At 41.7% G+C, this 12,595-nt stretch overlaps 1 protein-coding gene across 1 annotated transcript in view; it reads right to left on the bottom strand.

Moving 5' to 3' along the window:
• ptpn13 (protein tyrosine phosphatase non-receptor type 13) overlaps positions 1-12,459 on the bottom strand; it is a gene marked incomplete at its 5' end in the record, with an annotated part of 35,247 nt that extends 22,788 nt beyond the window's left edge. The window contains 6 exons of the mRNA XM_079235344.1: positions 2,916-3,548; positions 6,214-6,301; positions 6,574-6,759; positions 8,204-8,269; positions 9,475-9,641; positions 12,345-12,459. Of these exons, the coding sequence (XP_079091470.1) occupies positions 2,916-3,548; positions 6,214-6,301; positions 6,574-6,759; positions 8,204-8,269; positions 9,475-9,641; positions 12,345-12,459 (1,255 nt within the window). The remainder of the gene's footprint in view (positions 1-2,915; positions 3,549-6,213; positions 6,302-6,573; positions 6,760-8,203; positions 8,270-9,474; positions 9,642-12,344) is intronic.
• Between the last annotated feature and the right edge of the window lie 136 nt (positions 12,460-12,595).

Raw genomic sequence — 12,595 nt, 5'->3', positions numbered from 1 at the left:
AAACGCCTGAAAAATACTATAATTGTTCTTGCCGCAACACTTTCAATGAAAAATGTGCGGTTTGGTTTGCTTTCGCTGAACACCTCCCCGTCCCCTGAGACAGACGTTTTCTGTATTGTTGTCCAAGCTGGACCCAGTCTGGTCCAAAGCCACATGACCCGCCGCCGAGTGCCGGAAAAGTCCAATAATGTTTGGAATTCCCTCATCCGCTACGCATGACTTCAATTCCAGCCTCTCAGTCCGCAAAGAACGTTTCCTACTGACTGAAGCACCTTGGCACCAAAAGGAGGGGGTGAGACATAGGGGACCAGGTATAAACATGCCCATGCACACACACATACATGCATGCACACACACACACACACACACACACACACACACACACACACACACACACACACACAATGTTTAGTTATGTTCATGTAATACATATTCAGTTGAACATGATTTGCAAATGCACACACACGGACGGGCAGAGAACCAGTGTGTAACTGGGTGAAACCTGAGAGCACTGACCACTGCTGCGCCATCACTTTCCTGCAGAAAAGAACAGAAAAAAGTAAGAGCAAAAGAAAGAAAAGGAGGTCTCTGCCAAATAACTTATCCACAACGCCCTGCAAATGGTCTGCGCTCAATTAGGCCCCATTCATACTATAGCGAAACAGCTCTGGGATGGAATACAAAAATAGTTTGGCTCAGTCTTTATAGTCGACCTCAGTAAATTTTTGATGGGAGTTAACATTCCTTTGCATCAGCATGGTGTCTAAAATCAACCATAATTTAATATCAATTGGAAGCTATTGACAGAAAAAATACACATAGATAATCCTCTCAATTTAACAGAACACACACACACACACACACACACACACACACACACACACACACACACACACACACACACACACACACACACACACACACACACACACACACACACAAGATCTGCTCCTCTCTTCACACCGTCATATGAAATAGAAAATGCCAAGCGCCTCTGATTACAATCAGCAAAAAGCAAAAGGGGAGGGAAGGAAAGGAAGGCAGGACTTGCTGGGGATAAAAGCCACAGCTGAGGAGAAGAATGCTGGTTGGTGGCTCGGTCAGCATTAAAAATAGCTGCCAGAAAAGCAGCAAAGGCTGAAGGTTTGAGGGAGCTGGAGAGTGGGGAGTATGGGAAACCAGCTGGAGGAGGAAAGAGAAGGAGAGGTAGAAGACAGGGGTTTATGATCCAAAACCAAGCATCCCCCATGCTCCTCCACGGTCCACAGATGGCAAGCAGACCCATATAGCCACTTGTGACCCTGAATAGAACTCTGCCGATGGAGACTTTACTAAGAATTCAATAAGCTCCCGAGGTAAACGTAAAGCTCTTGGGGCTGACTGCTGAGGTGTTTAACAATTGTGTTGTGTGTGCGCTCGGTCTAAGCATGTGATTACAACGAAGATTGTTTTTTTTGAGTACGTAAATACCTTGCACGTATGTGTGCTTATGTCTGTGTGTTTGGAAAAAAATAAAAAATAAAAAAGGGACTTGGCTACATTGCATATGTGACAGTTAGCAGCGGGCTAGAATTAAGCTGGCCTGTAATTACAATCAGCCATTTGGAAACCTCTGTACCACTGACTCATACATTCTGTCTAAACACTGCTGCACAGCCACCACCAACAGTATTTGTTTCGAGCCAGCACGCTGCTCCCATCCCACATGGTAGTTACAGATGGACACACAACCTGTAACTAGTCCGGGTGTCTGCCTGCTCACGTCATCCCATCGCTGTCACATGTTCTCCTCTCACATCCGCCCAGCTGATGGCTTTCTTCCAGCAGCCTTTCACCCGAGCAGCTGTAACCCTGTTCCATTGCCTAATGAATTCATTTTACTACCCAGTTTGACATTTCTTATATATCTTAAGGACACAGCTAGGACCTTGAATGACTGTTTTACTGAATATTTTATTCATCGCCTCCATAGTAGACTAAAGCTGACAACTTCGGTTGGGTTTGTAATTGTGGGCCACATCACACATAACATCCAAGTAGTTTCATTCAATGTTAAAGTCCACCCACTACATTTTCTGACAAAGTAACAGCACAAGCTCCAACCTGTTTCCAAAATCCCATTATCCTGTATTACTTATGACCAGGTGATTGTTGACTGCAGTCTGTCGCAATGAAGAAAAACAAAAAGGCAGAGACAAAAAATCTGAACGAAGCCGTGGCTGCAAAAAAACGTCCGAGTGTGGTTTGTAAAATGTAATCTTTACACACCTAATACTGAAAGAAAATTAATGAGGACTATGTTTTGTTAATGGACAAAAGGAAGATCATCCACTTACTGCTCCTTACTGTAAGAATCCGGTTATGCAAGAAAATAACTAGTTCCTACTACGTGTTGTCCGACCGCAATGTGAGGGAAATATTGTTCATTTCGGACAGTCAAGGGACGGATATAAAGCTGGCCGTCGTAGAGACGGTGGTGATATGGGAGACTTGATATTGTTTAAATAGGAGGAATACAGCACACATTTCAGTTTATCCTGGAAGGCATTCATAGTTTGCACTCAGTCTTACTCGTGAAAGAATGATAGGAATAGTTGTGTGAAGAAATAAAAAAGTTTGATAGACAAACCCCGACAATTGTTTTACCCCCGCACACTTGGCCAGTGACAGCGCGAAGTTGGCGTGAATCTCAGATGGTCGATTTCGGGAAAGATCCAAAAAATAATAATTCTGATGTTGGCTACGAAGGTTTGAAAACCATCCGACAAGCACATCTGATGAAGCACACTGGCGCCTTAAGAGACTTGTTTTGTACATTTCACATGGAATTCTTCAAACATAAACACATTACAAACACTTTACATTCAACCTGGAGGACTCAAATAGAAACTTTCATGTTAAGAAAGTATACTCACCATCAACTGCTTGCCTTAGCACCTGAAGTTTCCTCTGTCTCTCCTTTATCCTGTCGTAGGCGCCGGTGAGACCCGAGCCCACCGACAGGGCCGAGTGGTGATGAGGCTTCCTACTCTTCAGCCCGCCAAACTCAGAGAAGTGAGAATCCTTCTCCCTGGATGCCCACAAGGGCGATTTCCGCCTGCCTATGGAGTGGGTACTTATGGCACTGCTGCCCCTCCGTGCATCCTCCAAGGCCCCAAAACGAAGAGCCTCTGGGTCAATGCAAGCCAAGTCCACAGAGGAAGCCCAGTTCTTCCTTGCCTGACGGGGGCCCAAGTCCACACTGTGGAAGGGTAAAGATCTCCGGTCCAGTTCCACGGGCCGGCCCTTTTGCTGGGGGTGAAGGGGGTGCAGATAGGGATAGGAGTGCTGGTGTTGGAGTGAGGGGGGTTTGGGGTAGAATTCTGTGGGGGATTCAGAGTTGGTCCGATAGTCAGACTGGGAATACTGTAGGACTGCCCCCTCGTCCCCCTTCAACAGTTCCTGGATTGACAGAGAGCCCATGGAACGACTGAGGCCTCGATTAAGTGACGTCTGCTCCTGGCTCCTGGCTCTGTAGCGCTCCAGAACCCTGGGGGCGGCACTCCTCCCTGAGAAACGGAGAGAACCAAACATTTTAATGAACTGCGAGCAGAAGCTCACACTGCCAGAACTCAAGCGTTGACTGTCTACTCCCTCTCCTTTGCTCCGATACCTTGGCTTGGCCACAACAGACCGAGGACCTGCTGCAAGTCTCTCGTGACCCCTGTACCAGGGGTAAAAGGTGCTTTAAGTTCTTGCTGGTACTAGCAAACCTTCATTGCTTCATATTGTTCTCTTCATGCAACCCTGAACACTCACATTCATTTCTTAAAAGCCTATATGATGTAGAAAGAAATTATCCTAACTTCTGTTTCTATTTTAAAATAATATCCCAAAATACCAGTCACACAATTTATTCTATTGATTCAGTCGGTAGTTTTGTATGTTAAATATGTTGGTAGGATGAGGGTTAAATGGTTTAAGTCCCACATAATTATTTTGTGAATGTTGACAAAACCTAAAAAAAAAAAAAAACATTATAATTTATTTTGTTTAAATTATAAAAAAAAAATCTGAATTCATTGTCAACAGAGGAACAGTTTACAAGCACTGTGAATGTTAAGGAATAAAGATATACGCACTGCTCTCCGTGATGTTGGAATGAAACGGAACATCATGACATCTCATTTGACTTCTTTGCCAAAAAAACAACTGGCTGCCAAAAACCCACAGCACTCAATATCAGCTGCAGCAGACGTTTGCCAGCAGCAGACTAACTACATTTTGGAAAGGCAGCAAGCATGAATTAAAAAAACTGCAGGTCTGTGCTGGAAACAAACACACCGACACTGGGACAATTTGGAAACAATTGAATGCAATGAAGGCTAGAATGGCATTCGCCACTTGAAGAGCAGAGACAATGGTGCATTCACATGCTCCTTGGATAGTCCTACTTCCAGAGTTGGGAAGTTGTGTGTGTAGAGAGAGAGAGAGAGAGAGAGAGAGAGAGAGAGAGAGAGAGAGAGATAGATATACATATATAAAAAACTCAGTCCTAACTAGAGATATAATATATTGTACAATGCCGTATGTTATGCTTTACAACCCTGAAAAAATGTGTTAGAACCAGGTGACATATTAAAAGAACTTAATTCCTTCTTAAATTAACCTTAAATTCTAACTTCAATGTAGCAGCCAATGATATCAAATCAAACTAATTAATAGTAAAGTAAACAACAACAAGAAAAGCATATAAAGAAAAGTGGTGTGCTGCTCTCGACTTTAAGGGGCACCAACTATAGAATCAAAACAGTCTATATGCAGAAATATATTTCTGTTTTGTTCAGTAGACATCACTTAAAAACAAACAATCGAGCATAAGGCACCACAATCATGATCAATTTCTGGCACAGCCGCCCTGCATTTATCTTTCTTTGACTGTCCATAACTTTTAAGTTTGCCTTTCCAGACAAGCTGAATGTAAACTGCAGCCAGTGACGGTTCTTCTTTTAAAAGAGATAAACAGAAGGCAAACTAGTAGGAGCAAAAACAAGCGCAAGAGATGCAGAAATGAGTTGCACAGAGGGAGACGTCAAGTCCTGTAAAAACTCTGCACGTGGTGGTTTAATCTACAAAGCATATGCTTGATCTTAACGGGGGAAAGACATCAAAGACGGACAGGCTGTCTTCCAGGAACTCAGGGAAGCACACGAGGACTAAAAAAAAACAAAAAACAGGATGTCTTATAACTCAATGAAGTCAATTGTTACCACAACTTTTTAAACAAATACTAGTATGTTGGTGTAGTCGTCATATATACTATAGCAATGAAGCGGTGACGACTATAAATATCCAAAATAAAAAAAGAGACAATGACGGAGTTTCCCTGGCAGCCGGTTCAACTTGGAACTACTGGCGTAAAGGCGGGAGCTGCTCCTTGAGAAGAAAGGCTCTTAAGAACTGAATACTTTTTGCATGTACTTTCCCTAGGGCTGGCTGGTGCTCTACCAGGGAAACAAAGCACTGATACAAACAGCAGACCAGCAGCTTCACTGGTGACTCCAAAATATGCATCTGTAATCAATGCCATGCCGTGCTTACATAATCGGGACGACTGCCATGTTTGTGCTGCGCTCTCCTTTCCATGGCCTGGAAAAATGCCGGAGTCTCAGAAACCACTGGGAAGATTTGGTCATATTTTCCTGAATTAAATCCGAATCGAGGTTGCAGCGTGTTGTTCCTCATCTACTTTCGATTCTTTTCCACAAAGTGAGGGTGCGAGTGATGAATAGCACGACAACCAGAGACACGGCATTTACATCTAATTCACTCCACACAAAAGTACATTTACAGACAACGTCCAGTCCATAAACAGTATCCTCGACTAGACATAACCTCAGTTTATCATTAGAAGGGAAGAACATAATATACTCTCTTGAACCAAGAATACTATTCTCATCATCTAAACAATCTAATCCAGCATCTGGTGTTCTTGAGCCATACTTTGTGCCAGTCAACTGAAGAATACACAGAATTTAGAAATACAAAAACAAGAAGTGCTTTTGAAGACTAATAGAAACCAGACCCTTTTATAATGAAGCGCTGGCATCCAAGAAATCTGAATCGCTGCGTAAATAAAGAACTCTTTCTACACCACAAAAATGGTCCATGGACAACACACCAAGCAAATACAACTCTGTGTGCGTGTGCGTGTCTGTGTGTGGTTCATCTTACCTGAGGGCAAGCCCTTGCCCCTCAGCCTCTCCCGAATCTCCTTACTCCGTTCCGGAAGAGACTCTCTATCAGTCAGCAGACCGTCCAGCTGAGAGAAAGATGGCGACGAGTGGAAGAAAGAGAGAAAGAAAAACAAAGAGCGGGCGTGAAAAAAGCAGAGCAAGGAGGGGGATAAAAAATAAACAGAAGTTAGAGGGTCATTCCCTCTGAGTCATCCATCCTGAAAGCATGTTATATCAGCACAAGCCCTGTTAACTTTTAACTTTCCCTTTACTAGGATACAGGAAGTGTGAGCCAATAAAAACATAGACAGGAATGTTGTATTCGACCCACATGGGAAAAAAGAAAAAAACTGTTTACCTGGGAAAGGCTGCCCAGTACCAACCGCACCAGTTTTCTGATATAGGAGAAGGGAGGCTCACAACTGGAGTTTCTTATGTGTTTGCTGCAGATGTCCAGCACCGTGCGCAGCGACATTCGACTCAATGTAACATCATCACACATGTTGAGGAGCAGACTGTTCAGGTGTTCCCCCAACTTCATAGGCTGCACAGCAAAGAGAAGGAAGGCCATTAGCACACAAACAGTGACGGGGGCAGTGTTATAAGGTGACAAGCTCTATTTTTACCCCCGAATCTGATATCTGTAATATCGTGTTGACTTCCATTATGTTCAGATAAGGAAGCAAACCTTGCCAGCATGGCACAAACCTATTACCTCTTTTAAATGTCCATCTACTACATGCTGTTTTAGATTAACAGCCGAAGCTGTGCCTGCATTTTTTTTCCACTCAGTGATGTTAAATACTCAATCAAAAAAATTGTAAAATTTGCTATTTTGGTGTCAGTGCATATTTTTTCCCAGAGTTTAATCAGTATTACTAAGATATCATACTTCTTTGGAGTTCTCTGAATAACTGTTAGATTTTTACTTCGTGAAATACTAAATACTACCGAGCTACATTGGTTTTATTTGAAGAGTGTTTTGAATAAAATACATGGCAATGTAATAAGATAATCTGTATTCTCCTCACATTGATGCCATTTTTTTGCACATTATGCAAATGATTGTAATGGAAGTAGGTGTTGGATCATTAAGTGTCGATACAGCCAGCGTTTCATGACACTTTATTTGCACACATCTGAAACAATCACATGCTGCCTTTTGACCCTTTTTTGTTTGTAACAAACTTTCCAGCTGCCATTAGCATTACTTCAGCACCTCTTTCATGGATGAGTGGTAAGCTTGAGTGTGAGTCACGCCGTCTCTAACCTGTGGGTGGTACTTTCTCACAAATGTGAACGCTGTGTTTTACACCTGGCTGAGATATGAACACATTGAGAGCCAGATCATATCCAGAAGTCTTGGCAGATGCGAACAAATTCCAGAGTGCATTTACAGGTTTTCTTTCCCAGAAGAAGTATTTAGATACAGATCTCTTTCTAAAAGGTTCAACAAAGAAATATAATGTCTGCTTTCAGTGTGTTTTCGAGGCATGATTGAACTGTTGATCTCCTATGAATTAACAGCACCAAGAATGATTAAAAGTCGTATTTTGGGAGACATGCGATTCCTGCATGGGCGCAGTGTAGCGGTGGTGTCTGAGTAACTTGATGGAAAAATTACGAATACAAAAGATACTTTTAAACCTTGACAAAAATGTACTTTAGTTGTGGCTGTTTCAGAAATCAACAATCCCAACTCTTAATGTGCTTGCCAAGTGTGCCAGTAAACAACTGGTATCACCACTTTATTGTCACATAATGCTAATGTGCTAGCATCTTGTTTCCTAGTGAATGTCCAGTTGCTTTAGCACTGTTTGACATACCCTATGGAGAGAAAGTGTCTTATATGTAAACACAAAAGGCAAAAATGACTGAATTAAAAATAGTAAGGTCACCAACATGAGCCTTTATTACAGAGTGTAAACATGTTCCTATTTTATGACCCCCTTTCCATTTGGAAGGACATATCTTTGGTAACTATTTACCTGACTTTGGGGGATCTCAAAGTCTGCTCCCCAGAACAAGGTCATCCCCAGAGAGTACATGAGCATCTGTGAAGAAAAAAAAATCACGTAAGTTTCATTAACAGTTTTTGTACTCCCTTTAATCATGGTCTCATAAGAAATAAACATTGAACAAAAACAAGAGCATAAAGCAATAGTGAGAACAAAGAACTAGGAGGAACATCAGGGTTGTGTTTCATTCAGATAATACCAAGCACTGAACCTTATTAATACAAGTCAGCCTGCGTGAAAGACAGACAAATAGACTAAAGCTAGAGTAAAATAAAAGCTGAACTAATTCTTAGTTGGGAAGGAAATCCAAAACATTTTTCCATCTTCCTCTCCTTATTACTTTTCACTCATAGCTTGTGAGAGAAATCGCTTCCCCTGAATGTTGGGCTTGGTAGAGGAAAGAATAATTCAGGGATTGCCAAAGAATGCAACACAGCCTTCAAGGTCTTTCAGGAACAGCACAGACTTAAAGACACACTCACGCTCTCAAGAAATGTGGAAATTAAAAAGCCGCCCATTAAAAGCAACAATACCACCACAAATGTTGAAAAAGTGAATGGAAAATCATGGCAGTTGCAGCAGACTTATATTTACCCACAGTCTCTGATAACGAGAGAAGCAGATTAGATTTTCTACACTGGAATAACTCAGCTGGGGAGACAGGACCAGGCTGGAAAACTAACTCAGCACAAAATCGTGTTGAGGTCTGTGAGGCTGTGCCAGAGACGGGAATCCAGTCATGCAAGATTTTAGCTCCACCGGAGAGGAAGCGTCGAATAGAAGGGGTGGGGTTATGTGCGCATTTAAAAGAAGTTGTGTATTGCAGGATGTAGAATTGATTACGACTTCAGTTCTGAATTTTCTGAGGTGTGCCGAATTGCTCTATCACACCACCACCTATAATTTGACAAATAGACCTGAGAGGAACGTAGCAAGTTATCAAACATGGATGAAAGCAATGCTGGTGCAAATGAGCAATGAGCAATGGGCAACAGTAGAAGACCCGGGCTAGGCTGTAAATCTCCAATGCTTGGAATAAATGTAAAGTTAAAACCATAGAAATGAAATGCAACATTTATGTGATTTAAACTAACGTTTATCACCGGGATTTTGTTGAAGGAATAAAGTATTAACACAAGATCTGGGAACAGGTGATCAAACTCACATCAGCGATGCATTAGAAGTTGTAGACTAAACAATATATAGGATTGTCACCCAATGGGTTATATAAATGTTTATACCTTCTCTATGTCAGAGATGGAAGTCAAGGAGGCCCCTCCCAGGACCTCTGGCGCTGTGAAGGCTCTTAAATCCTGCTGGGTGACATACTCGTCCGTGAATGAGATGTTGCCAGAGGGCATGAGCAGGAGGGACCAGGGAGAGATGATGAAGCCCATGGCTGTAGGGTCTGGAGAGGGAGACGGACAATTCAGCCACTTAAGATACATTCAGGTTCAAAAACAAGAAAAACACACATTTTCCGACTTCAATTATTTAAATTCCCAGCCTCCCTCTCTCTCTCTCTCTCTCTCTCACTCTCACTCTCACTCTCACACACACACACACACACACACACACACACACACAGTCCAAGTGAAACACTGTGTTTTAAAGCTCGATACTAGCATTCAATTTGTACAAGTATTTAAAGCCTGAGTGCAGAAACTGTAGACACATCCAACCACAGTGGATGTTTCTAGCTAAGTTTTTCAGCGTTTATGGAAACTCAAGATGATTGAAGTAAACAAAAACACATGTTGCTTTCTTAGCCTGCGAGAAAATAACTGTTGAGGCATAGAAGCAGAAAGGAATGGCTACACAGCGTAATTCTCTTTTCCTACAAAGCCACAGCCTGCGCTATGGTTAGAGAGCGTTTTATAAATATACAGAGGAATGTTTGAGCAGCGCTGCAAAATTCTTTTCTTCCGACACCGAGAGAAGAAGCGAGACGAACAGAGGAACTGGATTTGAGGCACGAAATATCTGCTTTCAAAAGCTGGAATTTACTATGTAAATATAAGTTTCCTGTTTAAAACTTCTGTGACCATTTGAAGAGCTTACACAAAAGTAGACTGGGTCTCTAGGTGTATCCACCACAAAACGTTTGCTCTGGAGAAGCAATAAAAGAGCTGAGCAGAAATGCATGACTCAGCCTGAGCTAATTTGTTTCTTGAAGGACAACATACTAATCAACAGGTTCAATAAACTGCAGATAAAAGCAGAAACAATGGAAACTGACTGTCCTACTAGAAACCAAAAGATTCACATGACTTTGGTATGCACCATTTTATCCCTAAACAATGCTATCTGCCTGTCTGATAAGCTGCTATTATGGGCAGATCACATTTCTGAACTATTATACTAAGAGGCTGTCATAAACTGAAGTGTACCATGCATTCCATGCCACAGCAAACATGACATTAGAGTGACAGGCTGGCAGATGTAGAGCAGTAGATGGCCTTGGCCGATGACCAAACAGGAACAATTTATATTTGATTCGAGATATGCTACGAGACAAAAGCACGAGGAGCGACTCCTGTAATAAATCAGACATATTCACACATCGCCTGTTCAAACAAATCATTCTTATACAAACAAAAAGGAACCAACCGCTACTGTTTACACACATGGAAAAATAAACTGTTTTAGTGTTTGATAATGTGAGTCTATTCACAATGTCTGAAGTGGGTCTGAAAAGTCATGTAAAGGTTTGCCAAGTCAATCGTACGTCGGCCCTCTTAAGTACGCTCAGACGGAGAGAAACAAACGTTTCATCTGCTTCAGCAAAACAAAAACATTGACTTCTCCATTACTTTCAATAGTTGAGCTGGATACCTTACAAATTATCTAACAAATTTAAGTTTAAATGGTTGCCGGTAATAATCCACTGTGGTTAACATACATCTTTACATCGCTCAGTGACTCTATAATAGCTGGTTCCAACATCTGCTCTTCAAATTTTAGCTTCAGTCAGCATTCTAAAACTGTACATACGAGAGGCCACAATTTACTCAGTATAGCTACACAACTACCCTCTGTTAGAAAAAGAGGGATGTCTTGACAATCACAATGTCTGCAGCACAATGCCATCTAAATATTACAGGAAGATAGTATTCAGCCTTGCATTTTGTCCTTAATATGTTTAGAACTTTATCTCAGAAGCTTTGATAACTGCAGGGGTATTTTCCACACAATCTCTTGTTGTAAATGTGACCTCAGCATTAGAGGCATATTTACAGGCCACACTGATGAGATGGAATTCCTACAATATGCCAAGATCATCTGCAAGGAGAAACAGTCAGCAAAACTGGAAGGTGAGGTCAAGCTGGTTTATGTATACTACTACATCTTGATTAAGGCTTCATGGAAATTCACAGACCAATGGTAAACAGTTTAGATGACACAACTATTGCCAACATAATCAGGTGCATTTGAATTTAACATGAGTTAAGGCACCACCCAAACCTTTTTAACAACAAAGAGTGCACTGCAGTGTTGCTGAGTCACATCCTCTCCAGTGTCCCCTGAGCTAAACCTCCTTTAGTCACCCGCTGCTGAAGTTTACTTTAGTTACAAAGACACTCCTGAATTTGGAAGCCTTATCTCTCTTTGGCTTTAAGGACAGTTACACTTGCAGGCACAAATGACTCACAAAACTGATTGCAACACAAGAAACTAAACTGTACAGTAAACAATCGTATTAATGACGCCGAACCAGGATGCAACACAGTCATACTGACAATGAAATGCACTCATTGAAGGATTTGACTGATAACAACCAAAGGTTTTTCAAAATTGTGTGACTGAGTGTGACTGAAATCTATCATTTACTTTTTACTTTTGATTTAAGCAATGATGTGATGGATGGCAATGACTCCCATCGAGATCCCATCAATTTGTCAACACAAAATAGCACCAACAATTCAAGAGTTCTACTCAGCCCCTTCATTTATAAAAAAAATTAAAAAGATTTAGAGAGCAGACTGTTCAATAAACGGACAGGAAGGACATGAGAAAATATGCAAGTAGGAGTAATAGAAACTCTGTTTTGTGTGAATGTACAACAATTTCTAGGAAACATCTTCACCCACTTGATTCCACGTATTCATACCTTTGTGGAAGAGTTCTTGGAGGCTCTCAGCACTCTGGCTGAGCACCGCCCAGACCTCCTCCTCCTGGAGCGGACCTCCTCGAACCTCCAAGGCTTCTGCCAGAGACACTTGCATCTTCCCTGTGCGAGAAGAGAAAGAGGACAACTGACTTAGAAAAAAGCTTCGACCATAAAGGATATAATGCTTTCTCTATATGATAGGCTGAAAATGTTTTTATTTTTTAACTCAGTTGAGAATTATAATCCTTACA

Source organism: Taurulus bubalis, assembly GCF_910589615.1.
Source record: "Taurulus bubalis genome assembly, chromosome: 19".
Taxonomy (NCBI): domain Eukaryota; kingdom Metazoa; phylum Chordata; class Actinopteri; order Perciformes; family Cottidae; genus Taurulus; species Taurulus bubalis.
The sequence above is the reverse complement of the archived record's forward strand: the minus strand, read 5'-3'. Positions and strand labels throughout refer to the sequence as shown.